Below are 17,014 nucleotides of genomic sequence, written 5' to 3'. Positions count from 1 at the left end.
AACCCCCGAAGCTAACCGAATCACCGGAAATCACATCCGAGCCCTCTAACTCAATAGTCAACATCCGGTTGACTTTTCCAAAACAAGCCTCCCTTAAAGAGACTAAGTGTCTCATTTCCTATCAAAACCAATCCGATTTAACTCTGACACACCGAATATCGATAACGAAACATGAAGAAGCATAAAATTGGGGAAACGGGGCAGTAACTCACGTGACGACGGTCCGGGTCGTCACATCCTCCCCGACTAATACATATAAGCTATATATATATATATATATATATATATATATATATATATATATATATATATATATATATATATAGTGCCTTATATATAGCTTATATGTTTTAGATATATACTATATATACTATATCAAATTTAACACAAAATAAATTGCAAAGAAATATTCAAGGGAATGTCTTATAATTTTTATTATTACGACATTAACAAAAAATGACAATATCTTTCTTAGTCTTCCTCCGCCCAATAGAATGAGCACAACAAGGTACTAATACCACCATTAAAAGGAAAAAAAACTAAGGAAGATGTGCCAAAATACAAGTTACACATTAGTCTATGTATTATCTCTAACAAATCTCATAAATCCTTCAAGGTCCGGAGGAATTTTCGTTGGTGGTGGTGGAAAAGAAGCTTGTTCATCACCACTTCCGGGCGAAGCAACATCCTGCGCAAGTTCCGCTAGCATTTTTTCATAAGCTTCGTCTATCTCCGGTTATGATTCTTCAAGTCCAAAATTTCTTCTTACCGACGGATCCAATCTCTGAAGAGTACTGATTTTTCCAAGCTCTCCCTCATAGATGCTCTATGATCACCTATTTGAAGTCTCGCTTGACTGAAAGCGCTTTCCGATGCCATTGTTGAAGCTTGAACACTGAAAATATCTCGAGCCATCCTTGAAAGAACCGGATAGTATTTTTGTTTGTCCTTCCACCATTTCAAAACATCGAAGGAGCCGTCGGGATTCTCTGATTCAAGTCCCTGCGACAAATAAACTTGAAGCTCATTTAGTTGTGAACTATCACCAATATTATACCTTGAGAACCCCGGAACTCCGTCCAAGAACTAAGAGCTTTTAGGCCCGCAGTTCTTTTAGACGATTGCAAACTAGACGAAGTAGGAGTTGGAACATTTGGTCTAGCATGATATAAGGCAAGTTGATAAGCATTATAAATTGTTTGAGTATTTATTTTAATTGAGGCTTTTGCATCTCCAAGTGTAGCAAATTCCTCAGCTGAAAGTAATAAAGCGTTATAAATGTTTGAGTACCAAAAGTGAGGACCTCCTAATTTCATTGTAGGATTTAACACTGCAGCAACACCAAAAATAGGGGGGATAGGAAAAAAATATTTTTTAAACTTAGCTTTCATAGAATTAATAGCTTGTTCATAAATTACCCCACCCTCTGAAAATTGAGTAAATAAATCTGCAAGTGCTGTAATATAAACTAAATAGTTAGAAATAATAGGATAATATTGCCCAGATAATTCATTTGTAGCAACATGAAATTGTTCTAAAAAGTCTACAAATATTTTAACATTAGTCCAATCTTGATTTGTAAGGTGCTCATCATTATCATAATCATCATCATCATCATCATCATCATCATCATCATCATCAACTACACGAGCATTATATGTTGCGTTCTATATTCATATGCAACAACTAAACTTTCATACATGTAATTCCATCTAGTCGGACAAGGTTTAGAAACCTTTCTTTCTCTAAAGCCAAATTCATCACATTTTTTAAAATAATCTCTAAGTCTACTTCTACGGTTTGAATAAAAAAGCCAATTAAGAGTCATTTTAACCATTTTAATTTCTACATTTAAAACTTTCATACCATCACCGACGATTAAATGGTAAATATGACAAATACATCTAACATGAAAAATATTTCTAAATGCAGGATTTAGTGTAGTTGTAAGCAAACCTATAACATTAGTGTTACTAGAAGCATTATCCATTGAAACCGACATTGTTTTATCTCTAATGCAAAAATATCTACAAATATCTTCAACTGTGTTAGCAATAAACTTACCTGTGTGGCGTGAATTAATTATTCTATAAGCAATAATGCGTTTTTGCATTATCCACTCCTCATCTATCCAATGACTTGTAACAGTTAGATAATCACAGTCATTGCCACTTCTACCAACATCAGTAGTAATAGCAATGCGATAATCTATATGAGTAAATAAATAGCGCAAATATTCTTCATATTCATGTTTATATTTATAAATATCACTCTTTACGGTTGCGCGAGACCATCCTTTATAAGTAAGATTAAAAATTCTTCTAATATAATGCACAAAATGAGGGTTAGAAGAAAAACTATAGGGTAAGCACATAACAGTAACCATTTTTGCCAATTCTTCACGATCTTTATTTGGATCATAATATAAAATGCCACCGGTAACAGTGTTAATTCCCGGTTGAACTAGATTTGAACCTGTACTAGGGTTAACCGTAGTATCTACACTTGTCCTCTCTTGCGCAGCTTTCATTTGTAAATATATAGCTTTATCTCTAAGGTGTTTCAGTATGCGTCTAGTCAAACTACCCGTACCGCTATGGTCTCCAGTATATTTATGAGCCATCAAAGACCCACAAGTTTTACACTTAGCCTTATTTTGTTCTCTTAGTTGAGTAAAAAAGTGCCAAACAAGAGATGTTTCGGGCCGTTTGGAAGGTTTTCTATTAAAAGTAGGGGTTACTACAGGAGGGTCAGGCGCGACATCGGTTGGGTTATTAACAGGACTAATAGGTGTATCATCTAAATCCGGTTGTGTTTCATCTAAATCATCATTTTCCTCATCATTTTCAAAGATAGTTTGATTAGGATAAAGAGGATTCATAACTTCTTCATTTAATTGTTGACCTGGTGCAACATTATGGCAAAATTGACTATCGGAAAATTGAAAACAAGGGTTATCACTATCAAGAATAATAGGTGGAGGAGGACGGGTAACAAGTCTGGGTCGGGGAGCCGGGGGAAGAGTAGTAGCTTGGCGACTAGATTCACCAATTTTAGATTTTTCCTTACCACCAAATATTTTTTTCAAAGAAAAGTCCATATTAATTATAATTATACTAAATAAAACAAACAAAACTATAATATTAAAACTTAAGAGTTGGAACGAGTTTACCGAATTGACGAACAACTTCTTGAAAATTGAATATCGTTGAAGACTTGAATACTTCAATTCACCAACTTCACAATTTTTCACGAAATTGCAATAATAAAGTAAGCAATTATAGAAGAAAATTAGAGAGAGATTGAGAGAGATTGATGAATTTGTGAGTAAAAATAAAAGAATGAGGGGATTCTATAGTTGAGAATAGAGAAAAAGTGTAATAAAAAGTTTGGGGGCCAAATGACTATTTTTTAAAGTTCCAAACGGCTGAAAATTGAAGGCCAAAGGCTAGATTTTAAAAATCTGACCGTTGGCCATTTTTAATTTTTTTTTTTTAAAAATAGCTGTTGGGGCCCAGTTGAACCGGCCCAGGCCCGCCTGCCGGTCTCGGGCTAAACGATTCGGGGCTCACGGGCTATTTGGTCAGGGCCGGCCCGCTATGGGCTTTTGCACCACTAGAGAGCGGCCCATTTAAACCGACCCATTTGGACCCTTTGGCCCGTTTGGCACGTGAACCCAAGCCGGTCCCGAACTAGGCCCGACCCACAATACACCCTTAGTGATTTAACCCCATTTTGGAAAGCAATATGCACGTGAATAAGAGGATTCCTACTTTACTGCTTTTTTTTGCAGAGAATTTTATGATTCGTACATTTGTGAAGTGCGAAATACACGAAACGGCAATTCGGTGCATAAAGCATTCCATATTCTGTATTCACGTAGTATTCAGAAAAATTGTCACACTCCAATGATGTGACATAAATAGCCTATTCTAAGATAAGTATTAATATCTGCTTTCACGGCTTAGACGCATGACTTATAAATCACACGGAAACAATTTTATTATCGCGCCAAAGCTCCCTTAATTGATATTTTTGTGTATTTATGTAAGTCTGGACAGACAGATTTAATCGATATTTGTGTGAATTAGAGATAGTAAAAATAGGATGAAATAATCGCAAGGTGCGCAAGTTTATCGGGACACTACCATTTACTTTTTCCGGTCCACAATAAGTGATCAATTTACTTTTGGCACATCCATTAAGAAAATACTAAATTTTAGACGAAAATAGTTAGTGTGACTAAACTACCCTTCATTAAATGTTGCACCATAGTTATAGTAATACTTTTTTCTCTTCTCAAATGTGAGAAGTAAATGACGTTTTACGGATACGTACATAAGGGTAATTTTGAAAAAATAAATTGAATTTTTTCTTGATTAAATAAATGGACACTTATTTTGAATTAAAATAAAAAAGTAAATTGGTCGCTTATTGTGAACCGGAGCGACTATTAAATTAAGATATAAATTGACACATGTATAAATTTAGTAGTTGTAGTACTTATAGTTAGAAATTTCCAGAAAAAAGACCCATACAGACTACAGTGACGTTCAGCTGACTCAGCTTCCATAATGCACTTTCCCCAAATACGTGTCAGTTTAGCATCTCAAAATACCACAATTACCCTCAACTAATACACATATTTACACCTAAACCAAGTCATTTTCCTAGTCAACTAAGGATAATTTTGTCATCATATACAGAAATCCAAAACCTGTCAAGATTAGAAAACGAAACAAGCTCAAAAAGTATTGAAGAATCCCAACCCCCCCTCTTACCCCACCTACCTATCCCCACCCCCTAGTAAAAAGTCCCATACCCTGCTACCCTTTTTGAAGTTTCTCTTAATATTCTCTCTCTTTTTCGTTATTTTTCTTTTGTTGTTTTTCCCTAGGAATTTCCAGAAAAACAGGGTCTTGAAAATTGAAACTCTCTAATTTCTTGGTTTTTGAATAAAAACTTAAGACACCCATATTAGAAAAATTAAATCTTTTTCTTCTTCTTCTTCTTTATCCTATTCTATCTCTAGAAATTACACACACAGAATTGTGTGTGTGTGTGTTTTTGTTGCTGTTAATTGTTTCAAGATCAGATTTTTATTTAACTTTTTCTTGAAGATTCAGCTCTTTGCCAATTCTGGGGTTTTTGGCTCAATTAGCTTAGAAGGTAAATTCATTTAATCTTTTCTTGAAATTTTAATTTTTTTGTTCTTGCCCTGTTAACTGTTTAATGCAGAGTTATTGATTTTTGTCTAAGATTAGATCTTTATTTATTCTTTTGGGATTTCTATAGATGCTATGATCAAGTTAAGTGAATTCTTCTCTAGAATTTAAGACAATTGAGTTGTTAATAGTTGCTTGAGCCGAGGGTCTACCGAAAACAAACTCTCCCCTTTCTCAAGGCAGGGGTAAGGTGTGCGTACACATTACCCTCCTACTACGCTTGTTTTTGTAGTTGTTAATAGTTGCTTGAGCCGAGGGACTACCGGAAACAACTTCTCCACCTTCTCAAGGTAAGAGTAAGTTGTGCGTACACATTACCCTCCCGACTCCACTTGTGGGATTATAGTGCGCTTATTGTTGTAGTTGTTAATAGTTGCTTGAGCGGAGGATCTACCCGAAACAGTCTCTCTACCTTCTCAAGGTTGGACTAAGTTATGCGTACACACCCCCACTTGTGGGATTATGCCGGACTTGTTGTTGTAGTTGTTAATAGTTGGCCTTAATAAAATTCTTGGAATAAAGTCATACTGTACTTTGTCTACCTTGGGTTCTTTTATTGGTTGGTTTATTTACTTTTCCAACTGTGTTTTAGATTTAAATTAAGTGTCAAAAGGTATACTTTTTTCCAACTCATAAGTACGGATGTAAGGATTAAATTTTTATCAATGGTTCAAATTTTTATGGTGGGAGAATTGTTTGTCTTGTCTTGTTAGAAGTGGGTATATATTCCACTAATTATTTATTGCTACTTGCTTGTTTTTCAGAAACTGGTGTTTTTGATAGTGAACTTGTTGATAGGGAGGAATAAAGTTGCAGTTTTTCCTTTGGAATCAACATGAGGAAAGTTCTGCAGTCTGTGAGGCAAATTAGATCGGCTGTCCGGTATAGAAAAGATAATGTGTTTAACAGTCTTGTAAGAAGACATCATTTTTCGACTGATTTAAGTCGTGGGTGTTTATTTAAACTATCCTACAATGGCGGTATCACTAGACATAGTCAACCATATTACTTGTCGTCGAGAGCCATGTTTGCCGGTGTTGCTACAGTTACTAATGGAGGTATGCGGTCTAATGATGAGTTCTTTTTGTGTATTTTCTGTGTATGTTTCAAGCATAAGTTCTTACTGTTGTTGGTTTTTGTTTTGATTGATTCGATTATAGTGGAGACCAGAGGAGGGCCTCTAGTGGAATATGAACGACGAATTGCTGAGGGTGAGCTATTGGATGGAGATGCTTGCCAGGTAAGCAGCAACACTCTAGTCCTGAAATATAACTCTGTTTTCTGTGATTAGATAACGGTATGTTTGTCAATCCATCCTGTAATTTGGGGATGGTGGTGGTGATGGTGGTGAGGGTGGGGATGAATGGAAAGGAAGGGAGAGATAATGCATATTCCTCCTTACTTCCTACTCTGGTTGGAAATTCCGTATGGAAGAATGACTCTACTTCAAGCTTGAAATGAGTGGACGGGTGTAGGCTTAATCGTGAATGCAGACTCCCCCTGCGTATAGGTATGAGATCAATGATTTAAAAGAAAAAAGGACTGTTGAATCAATGTGCTCACATGATCACATATTAGCTCAATTTTATGAATGGCTAGGAGTGGAGGCCGCCTATTACTTAGGTCAAAGACTGCTACAACTTCATAAGTCCTTAAAAAAGAATTGTAGTAATTCTCGTTTTACACTTTGTGATGACTCGCTCATATTGAGAAATTCTGTCTAGTTGCATCAGTCACAAAATCTATTGGAGGTATTGAAGTGGTAATGTGTTAAAATTTGAAGAATTTCTTGTATCCTAATATCAGTAATTTACTGTTGGTAAATATGGTTCCCAATGATCTGATAATTGACGGGGCTTGAAACTTTACAAAACTCACTTTCAGTTATATCAGAATGAAGCTGATTTGTTGATTAGTAAAATTTGATATGAAGTTTTATCTCATTATTGCTTGTTGAAAATAGATTCTGACGATGATTTTGTAGGTAGGCACATTGCAAGAACTCCAAAGACTTTATGATCAGCTTATCGAAAAAGCTGAAGACTGCCGGTTAGACAAATATGCCTCTTCTGATAAAGCCGGGAGGTACACACCAACTGAGTTTCCACAATTTGAATTGTGCATTTATATCTTGAAATTGGCAAAATGTACATTTGACTAGGAGCGTGATTGTTTCTGTTGCATTGTATTGATACATCACATCACTCTGGTAAATTTGCAGGAGTAGATGGTTATGGTCTCGTCTCATGCCACAGTCAACATATGCCCCCGTCAAAGGATTATATCTTTATGGGGGAGTTGGGACAGGCAAAACTATGTTAATGGACCTGTTCTTCGACCAGTTGTAAGTATCAAACTTATCTTACTGTTAGACGAGATGATTCATCGTGCCACATACAGATGTTTGTATCTGCATTTATACGAGAACCGAAAAAACAAATGTATTATCTTAATCTATGGACATTTTATGTCAGGCCTGCCAGTTGGAGGAAAAAGAGAATCCATTTCCATGACTTCATGCTGAATGTTCACAGCCGATTGCAGGTATGAACCTAATCTTTACTTTGTTTAATTTCAATCTGTTTATTATGCTGGGGTCTGTGAAATGAGGAATTTTAATGTTGTGCCATCTATTTAATTGCAGAAGCACAAAGGTGTGTCGGATCCCCTAGAAGTTGTGGCAGGAGAGATATCGGACGAGTCCATATTGTTGTGTCTTGATGAATTCATGGTATGTCCGTATAGTATGGAACTCGGAACATTTCTTTCTTCTATTCACTGTGTTTGACTGTTTTCAGCTTCTATGAGAAGATTTCAGGTCCGTGAAAGTTTTCTCTTGTTAATATAGGTGACTGATGTGGCTGATGCACTGATACTGAACCGCTTATTTAGACAGTTATTTAACAACGGCGTTGTGAGTAATTCATTGTTCCGTACACTGTGTCTTTTAGTCCTATAACTCCTATGTATTATTTCTATTGATCCTTCATCGATATTAATGCAGATTCTTGTTGCTACTTCAAACCGTGCTCCCGATAACCTTTACGAAGGTGGACTGCAGAGGGACCTTTTCCTTCCTTTTATAGCTACTTTAAAGGTATTTAAACATTCTCAACTTCGATTCCCAGCCCATGTTGATTGGCTTAATGACTTGGGAAACTATATTGATGCAGGAAAGATGTGTAGCACGTGAAATTGGTTCAGCGGTGGACTACAGGAAGTTGACTTCGGTATAGTATTCAACTTTGTACAAGTTTATCTGGCAGTTATTTCTACTGTTCTTGCTAATCTATGCTCATGTTTTAATTCTATTTCCTATTTAATTTAATTTTAGGCCGAACAAGGCTTCTACTTTATTGGAAAAGATCTGTCGAGCCTTATTAAAAAGCATTTCCAAATGCTAGTTGGGGATGCTCAACCGGTTCCACAAGAGGTTGAAGTTGTCATGGGAAGGAAATTACAGGTTTGTTGACTAAAGTTAGCCGTGCATTTGATTTGACGATGTAAAAAGGTCTTACGACTTACTGGACTTAAATTGTGTGTTTTTTTCTCTAAGCTTAGGTTCCATTGGGTGCTAATGGATGTGCATATTTTTCATTTGAGGAACTCTGCGACCGGCCTCTTGGTGCAGCAGACTATTTTGGACTATGTAGTAAGTGATTTGTGGCTGTTTTTTGGTCTTGTCGTTTCTTGTTTGTTTGCTTTAATTTAGCTGCTCTTTGCAATATATGGTTACAATCATGAGTTTGGAGTTTCGTGATAGCACACTTCGGTTGAACACAGTTAACCATTTCTCAGACTTTTTTTTTTACTGATCTTTTGTTTTATGTGTAACCAGAAAACTTTCATACGCTGGCTCTAGAAGGCGTACCGATTGTTGGGCTTCACAATAAAACTGCAGCATACCGTTTTGTGACCTTGGTCGATGTGCGTTCTCTTCTTCTTGATTAGTTTGATCACTTCTTAAATTATATAATTATAAGTACATGTAGTGTTTCGGGATCACATCTCATCTTTATGGATAAGTGATTGTTCCCTCTTTGATTTTCTTATCAGGTAATATATGAAAATAGAGCTCGACTTTTATGCACAGCCGAGGGAACTCCAGTTGAACTTTTCGAAAGAATTGTGACAATATCCGATGCCCAACACATGGCACCTAGAACATCTTCAAGGTCAAGGAAGAACGACGACTTTGACCTTTGTGTGGACAATGAATTGGGTTTTGCAAAAGATCGTACCATTAGTAGGTAAATTGCTTCACCTTATTTTTTCGGCTAAATAATGATTTTGCAAGTCAGAGTGCTTTTCTAATCTACCCACTCAATCCAACTTTACTGTTATAGTAGGCGCAGTTTTGTGAATTTACTGTAGTAGTTGGGTAAAGTACAATTATCTTAATATAATGTTATAGTAGGTAAATTCTCGTGCCGAGGGTCTACTGGAAACAACCTCTCTACATTCACTATAGAGATAAGGTCTACATACTATCTACCGTCCCCAGACCCTAGGGACTATATTGGGCTTCTTGTTGTTGTAATGTTATAGTAGGTAATGTTCAATGACCATATGTGAAATTAACTCGTGGTTTCAGCTTTCGTTCGCATTCACTTGTTACTTTCTACTAAATTGTTCAATAACCTGAAACAATGTCAAATATTTCCATGTAATGCAGGTTGACTGAGATAAACAGCAAAGAATACTTAGAACAACACGCTGAAATGTTGGCCAAGAAGCAGCTTCAAGCCGGAAATCGTGCAGAAAATGCAATGGCGGCATAATTGATAGGAATCCATACATTTTTCCCAACTCAGGGATCCATTCTTGCCTGTAAAATTGTGCAATAGCATATCATAAAAGTGAAGTTGATTCAAGTTTTGAGTGGAAATGAGATGCATAAGTGTGATATATGGTAGTAATTCTTTAGTTGGACTAGAGAATAATCTTGATTATTTGTAATTACTTAGCTTATTGAGCCAACATCTTGAAATAAGAATGGCATCTGAAAAACATTTCTGCTGTTGAAAAACACTGATGTACTTGAACAATGTTACTTTTATATAAAGCCAGAGGTGGCTCACCAGGTGAAACATAAAAAGGACAATCCGGTGCACAAAACATCCTGCATTCATGCAGGATTCAGGTCCTACCCTAGTGCAAGTATTAGTAGCTGATTCTACGCTCGAACCAGTGGCAAGAGTTAATCTATACTATAAAGGGATCGTTTGGTACAACGGTGGAATATCCCATGATATCCCATGGGGTGAATATTTCATGGGATTACCATTTTAGTGTAAAAATTGTCCTGGGATTAGATAATACCTAAATTTTATCTCGGAATTACTATCTTTGTGGACCTTAACCTATGTACCAAACGACCTCGAAGCGTTCAGTTTTTACATCAAATACCTAATGATTTTGTTGGAGATCCATGTCCTATTTTGGAGACCATTATGGTTTGTAGTTGTGATATTTTTTTTTTATTATTCCAATTTCAAATATTAATCTATTTAGCAAACTTGATTTGTTTCAGAATATTTTTGATATTTTAGAATAACAAAGAAGTAATTTTTCAGATTTACCCTTACTGTTCCAACTAGTTCAGTATTAATTAAGTGAAACACCTAATAAATGAGGCCTAATGGCCTATAGCATTGGCCAAATATACTGAAATGGTCGGAAGATTGGCATGAGACACGAGTAAGTAAGTTTGGCGAATGTGAATAATTATAGTGGATATGTCGTACTACCTTACTTTCTAAATTTAAAAAGAAATTTTCACCCTAGTGCAGTTTATATTTTATGTGTGATTTGCGAGCTATTATACAACGAATAAGTTATTCAGTACGCGCCTGAAGGGTAGTGACTGCGGACTAGAATTGGAAATAAAGTTATTCGGGACAAGTTGGGCGTGGCCCATATGGAGGACAAGATGCGGAGATGAGACTTAGATAGTTCGGGCATGTGATGAGGAGAGACATAAATGCTTCGATGAGGTGGTGCGAGAGGTTGGCCTTGGGGGTCCCAAGGAGAGGTGGAGGCAGACCGAAGAAGTATAGGGGAGAGGTGATTAGGCAAGAGATATGCATTGCTACACCAACTTACTGAGAACATGACCATGGATAGGACGGTATAGAGGTTGAGAATAAAGGTAAAGGATTAGAATAGGTAGCCGAGCGTTATCCTGTCTGTGTATTGTCGTATCCCTTGACTTCTGCTATTACTTGTTGCTTACGTTTTGGCTTTCTGATTACAGTACCTACTGTTAGTTTTGTATTTTTGCTTCGATTTTTCAATTGGTATGCTTGTTGTTGTCCTTTTACCTTTCCTGAGCTGAGGTATACTGGAAACAGTGTCTCTACCTTTATGAAGGCAGGGGTAAAGTCTGCGTATACTCTACCCTCCCCACCCAGACGTCACTAGTGGAAATACACTATGTTGTTGTTGTATTTAAGATTAAAAAAAATTCTTAAATTTCGTGCTCAATTAAATTATAATGTATAAACTGAAATAGAAGAAATAATAAAATAAAAGACACATAAGGATATACTCCAAAGTTGAGTTTACTCCAAAATGCCATTTATCCTAATTCTTTTGCTGACATTTTCGAGATCTCCTACGTTATTTTCAAGATTATTTATCATATCTATGTTGTACACGTTAACATTCTTAAATCATATTAAAATTTTGCCGCCTGCTTAACTCAACCATTAGTCCTACATTTCTATTTGAACAATTCCTTGAGTAAAAAGTCATTAAATGTCTTTCCAACACAATTTATACACAAAACCAAAAAAAAAAAAAAATCATATATGCAGCTAAAGAAGGATCTTGTGTTTTTTTTCTCAAGTGGGGTTGAGAAAAGAAAGGATTTTTAAGCTTACCCAGATAAGTTTCTTGATTTATTTCTGTGAATAAAGTTATGATTTTCTATTCTTTAAATCAAAGTTATAAACTTTTCAGATTTTGGGTTTTTCTTAGACCCTTTTCTGTAATGTTAATTGTAGTTATAATGGTAGGATTATTACTAATGGTACAAACAAAAATGAAAGATTTGACACATAAAAATGGAATTTTTGTTCAGTTTAATGGTCAAGAGGAAGTATTAGTAAAGAATCTTGAACTAAAAAAGCTGCAAAATTGGTCTAGTGAAGGTGAAAATGTGTTAATAAGTAATAGTTCTATACATAAAAATGGAAATTTTGTTCAGTTTAATGGTCAAGAGGAAGTATTAGTGAAGAATCTTGAACCAAAAAAGCAAAAAAATTGGTCTAGTGAAGGTCAAAATGTGTTAATTAATAATAGTCCTTATTATAATTGGGAGTTATTTGCTGCTGATTATGAAGAAATGGTGAAAACCCTTAAGATATTTGTGTATCCTGATGCTTTTATGAGTAACAAATCTTCACCTTTTTCAAGCATTTTTTTGCCCCTTACAAATCCCTTTGATCCTAAATTGGGAAATTACTTTAGTGAGCACATGTTCAAGATTGCACTTTTGGGTAGTTCTTTAGTTAATCAGAATCCAAAAGAGGCTCATTTTTACTATATGCCTTTTTCTATTAACGTTATGCGAAATCATCCTCGCGTGCATTCTGCAGCCGCGATTGAAGATTTTGTTGCTGGTTATACTGATAGAGTTAGATCAGAGTTCAGATTTTGGAATGCGTCTGGTGGTGCTGATCATTTTTATGTGTACTGTCATTCTATTGGTCGAGCCGCTGCTTCTAAGCATCAAGAACTGCATCATAACGCAATTCAGGTTACTTGCTCGTCAAACTACTTTCAAAGGCTATACGTTGCCCACAAAGACATTGGGTTGCCCCAAGTTTGGCCTCGCCAACACGAGGAAGTGTTGAACCCTCCAGATGCGAGGTATGGTGTCACTTAACTGCATTGTCTTGTAATTTCTGTTGATAAGTGATTTTTATACTGCTTGTTGTTGGTGTAAAGCTCTTTTGTAGACTGCTTTTATTAAGGTCTGCATTGGACATTTTATCTTTCATTAGTCTTTACTGAATTTGAGGTGGAGCCTTGAAGCGATGGTAAAGTTATTTCTGTGAGACCTATAGGTCACGAGTTCAAGCCGTGGAAGCAGCCACTAATGTTTGCATTAGGGTAGGTTGACTACATCACACCCCTTGGGGTGCGACCCTTCCCGGACCCTGCTTGAAGCCTTGAACGCAGGATGCTTTGTGCACCGGGCTGCCTTTTTAGCATATACTCGATTTGTGTGCCCTTTTTAGCCTATACTCAATTTGTGTGCCTAGTGGATTGATTTTCTCTGATACATTATATTTGCTTGAGAAGTATAGGTGAAGTATAGTCTGTGAAGGCGATGCTGCGTGCTTTATGGTTAGTGGGATGTTGAATCACGTCATCTTGTTTCGACTGGTAACTGATTAATCTATTCCTTTTAGCTGAATTGGTGCTGCCATTGCCTACAAGAACAAAACTTTGGCATTAGAAAATCTTTGTCTGGCTTTTCCAACTGTGTCCCCTGTAGCTGTTGGTAGACAAACGCAGAAACTTTGCTAATTCTTGCTGATATCAAACTATTAGTGTTAGGAGTAAACTGCAACTGCTTTCAGTAAGGACCTTGACATATATGCAAGTTGAGCTTGGCTTGTTGGAATAGTGGCGGCTTTATTGAGAATCCACTTAACCTAAATGACAAGATTTGCCGTCTTTATTGAGAATCCACCTAATCTTTAAAAACTAGTTGATCAAAGACACATACATTCATGCTTCATTAGAGGTTCTTTTTATGCCCTTTGTACTCGTTGCTGCATTTTGGATAGGATAATTTGGTCCTCCAAAACGCTTGGATTCTTTATTTAAAGAATATGAAAAGCTAAATATACCAGGAGATGCCAGCACCTGTTCTTAGAAATGGAGCTTAAAAGATGAGGTAGATCACAGATATTATGGGTTAGTCCAACTCAGTTAACACGAAAAGGATAAAAGAAGCTGTTCTAAAATGTATATACACATTACCTTCCCCTAGCCAATACCGTTTCTCCCCTATCCTCGGATTCTTCCATAGAGTTCAATGGTTTAGCAACAAGTACTTTTTCCTTGTTTAGCAACAAGAATTCTCCGCATAGTGTACCATTAGTATTTGGTTTTGTTCTTGTTTTAAATTACATTTTTTTATGTTTAAGCCTCACCTGATCTCTTAATTACGTTGTCACCAGCCTGCTGTCTAGCTACATTCAGCCGAACACTCTCTCTTCACTGGTTGAGCTGTCCGATTACTAAATTGTCCTTGTCAAATGCTGTTTATTATTGTATTCCACCCTCCGTATAATCAAAAACCTGTAGAAATGCAATGCAAATGGCTGAGATGATTCTTATCGGCAATATTTCCTAGTTTACGGGCCCATAGCCCAGATGTCTCACATGAGTTCAACTGTATCTGTTTTGGACATAAAGATCCAAGCTACGGAGTATATTGGAGTTCTGAATTTAGTGCTGTGAATACTGATTTTCTTTTAAGCTTGTGTTCTGCACCTTTGTGCTTATGACTTGTTTTATTCTTTTTGGCAGATACAAGCTTGTCTTCTTTGCTGGCCGTGTCCAAAATTCTCTTGCAAGACGAGATTTATTGGAGCTGTGGAAGAACGATAGCTCCTTCGATATATTCTCGGGGAGTTCATCTTTCCCTTACAAGGAAGGATTTCGGAGAAGTAGATACTGCCTACATGTCAAAGGTTACGAGGTGAATACAGCTAGAGTCAGTGATGCTATTCAGCACGGCTGCGTCCCTGTACTGATTTCAAACTACTATGATCTTCCATTAGCGAACATATTAGATTGGAGCAAGTTCTCAATTATCGTTAATGAAAAAGATATTCCGCACCTGAAGAAGATATTGCTCTCCGTGCCTAAACAGATGTACCTCAACATGTATAAGAACTTAGGCATTGTGAGAAAGCACTTTGCATGGTATAGTAGCCCTAAAAATTATGATTCCTTTCATATGACAGTTTACCAACTTTGGCTCAGAAGGGGATTACATCGAGTCGCTTGGTGATACTACTTATATGTAGCCAGTATCTGATCTCATTTATGTCGATGGGCGTGTTTTCTCATCTTATGATTACGTTAAGTGATTTTGGCAGATGTCATCTACGATGAGCTTAAATGGAGCGATATAGTCATGAAGAGTCATAAAGCCGACGCCAACTTTGTTGGAATTGTGGCGTAGTTGAAGTAGTTGTTATTGTTGTATTTTGCAAATGCAGCTATTTTAGAATTAGGGTCGGGGTGTGCTTATGGGGATGGCGTTTGTAATTTTTTATTCATGTTCCATGATCATATGTTGTTCGGACTCTTCAAAAACGCTGCCTCATCTGTGTCGGATCCTCCAAAAAAAAAAGTACTATTTCTGGAGGACCTGATACGCACCCGACAACATTTTTGAAGAGTCGGATGTGCCTTTAGCATAGATTGTGCATTTGTAACATGCAAAAGTATGCAACTAATCTTTAGAGTTCCAATGGCAGAAGAATGTATCATTGGCAAGGAATCTATGATGTATTTCTGCATTATTTTGAGTTCTCAAAAAGTTGTCATTGTTTATTTATATATCAACACTATTGCAAAGGTGATCTTTTGATAATGTAGTGTAAGGGCTAGAAAGCTTTGATACCTTCACAAGATTATCTATTACCTTGATTACTATGTTACTACTTGAAAAACAGGAATAAGGGCGGACAAATTTCGTAGCTAAACAGTAAAATTCCCTTGCTAATGGAATTAGCGAGTGATTATCACTAGCTAGGATGCTTTTAGCGATGAAGTTCCTAGCTAATTCCTGTTATCTAGTAGCTCTATTGATTTGGCTAGCAAAAAAATATTATGCTTCATCCATATATTTTTCAAGATATATATTGATAGTTCTTAAAAAAAAAAAAAAGGATGAAATTGAAGTGATAAAATAATAGAAAATTCTTTGATGAAATCAAAGTGAAAAAATAGTAAAATTCTTTGGTGTGACAGGCATTAATTGACTGTCGGATTATGAAAGTTCTTTACCCCATATTAATTGTGCTCACCCTCTCTCACCACTTATTACTCCTTCTGTTCACTTTTACTTGACATGTATACTAAAAAAAGATTTTTATTTTTATCTGTCACTTTGCGTATATTAAGAGAAGACAAATATTTTTTTTCTTGTTATATCCACAGTATTTATTACTCATTTCAAATTATTTTCTCAAATCCAATAAAATATGAATCAATATGCGTATCATGATAAATTATGCACTTCATTTATTATTTCTTAAAAGACCTGAAAAGTCAAAACGTGCCAAGTAAAAGTGAACGGATGGAGTATTAAAATTTGCTACCAAATTAATATACTTCAGCAAGAGATAATGAAGAAGTTTTATTTTGTGTCTCATACAACTTACCCTAGTTGTATGAGGCTCCTTTTGTCTCACAAATTTGTGGACTTCAATCTTACACTTCTGGGTCCACAAAAATTTGGGTCCACAAAACTGTAAGACATAAAAATTGCCCCATACAACTAGTGTCAGTTGTATGAGACACAAAATAAAATTTTCCGAGATAGTGGGGTTTTTTATCAATATCTCTTTCTTTGTCCATTTTGTGAGAAAGTAATTAACACCATTATTTTACAAGAAAAGTTTTGAGGAATATATATATATATATATAACCACGCCCAAAAATAATAGCTGACATAATATATATTTTTTGTTTAAATATTTATTATGTATAAAAATTACATATTTTATGCATTTTTTGGATAGCAAATACAATTA

The 17,014-nt window shown here is 36.0% G+C and overlaps 2 protein-coding genes across 2 annotated transcripts; both read left to right on the top strand.

Annotated features, from left to right (window-relative positions):
* The first annotated feature begins 4,837 nt into the window (after positions 1–4,837).
* On the top strand, positions 4,838–10,329 carry LOC104222946 (uncharacterized). Its single transcript, XM_009774279.2, has 15 exons — positions 4,838–5,169; positions 5,990–6,283; positions 6,386–6,465; positions 7,210–7,310; positions 7,447–7,569; positions 7,700–7,769; positions 7,870–7,956; positions 8,074–8,139; positions 8,230–8,322; positions 8,399–8,455; positions 8,560–8,688; positions 8,787–8,877; positions 9,064–9,152; positions 9,282–9,475; positions 9,901–10,329. Exons 2-15 carry the CDS (start codon positions 6,061–6,063, stop codon positions 10,004–10,006), a joined length of 1,509 nt encoding a protein of 502 aa, XP_009772581.1. The 5' UTR covers positions 4,838–5,169; positions 5,990–6,060; the 3' UTR covers positions 10,007–10,329.
* A 1,504-nt stretch (positions 10,330–11,833) lies between these two features.
* LOC104222945 (probable glycosyltransferase At3g07620) lies at positions 11,834–15,815 on the top strand. Its single transcript, XM_009774278.2, has 2 exons — positions 11,834–13,100; positions 14,775–15,815. The coding sequence occupies exons 1-2, from the start codon at positions 12,148–12,150 to the stop codon at positions 15,259–15,261; spliced, it is 1,440 nt and encodes a 479-aa protein (XP_009772580.1). The 5' UTR covers positions 11,834–12,147; the 3' UTR covers positions 15,262–15,815.
* The last annotated feature ends 1,199 nt before the right edge of the window (positions 15,816–17,014 follow it).

The sequence above is a fragment of the Nicotiana sylvestris genome, chromosome 11 (genome assembly GCF_000393655.2).
Source record: "Nicotiana sylvestris chromosome 11, ASM39365v2, whole genome shotgun sequence".
Lineage (NCBI taxonomy): Eukaryota > Viridiplantae > Streptophyta > Magnoliopsida > Solanales > Solanaceae > Nicotiana > Nicotiana sylvestris.
The sequence above is the reverse complement of the archived record's forward strand: the minus strand, read 5'-3'. Positions and strand labels throughout refer to the sequence as shown.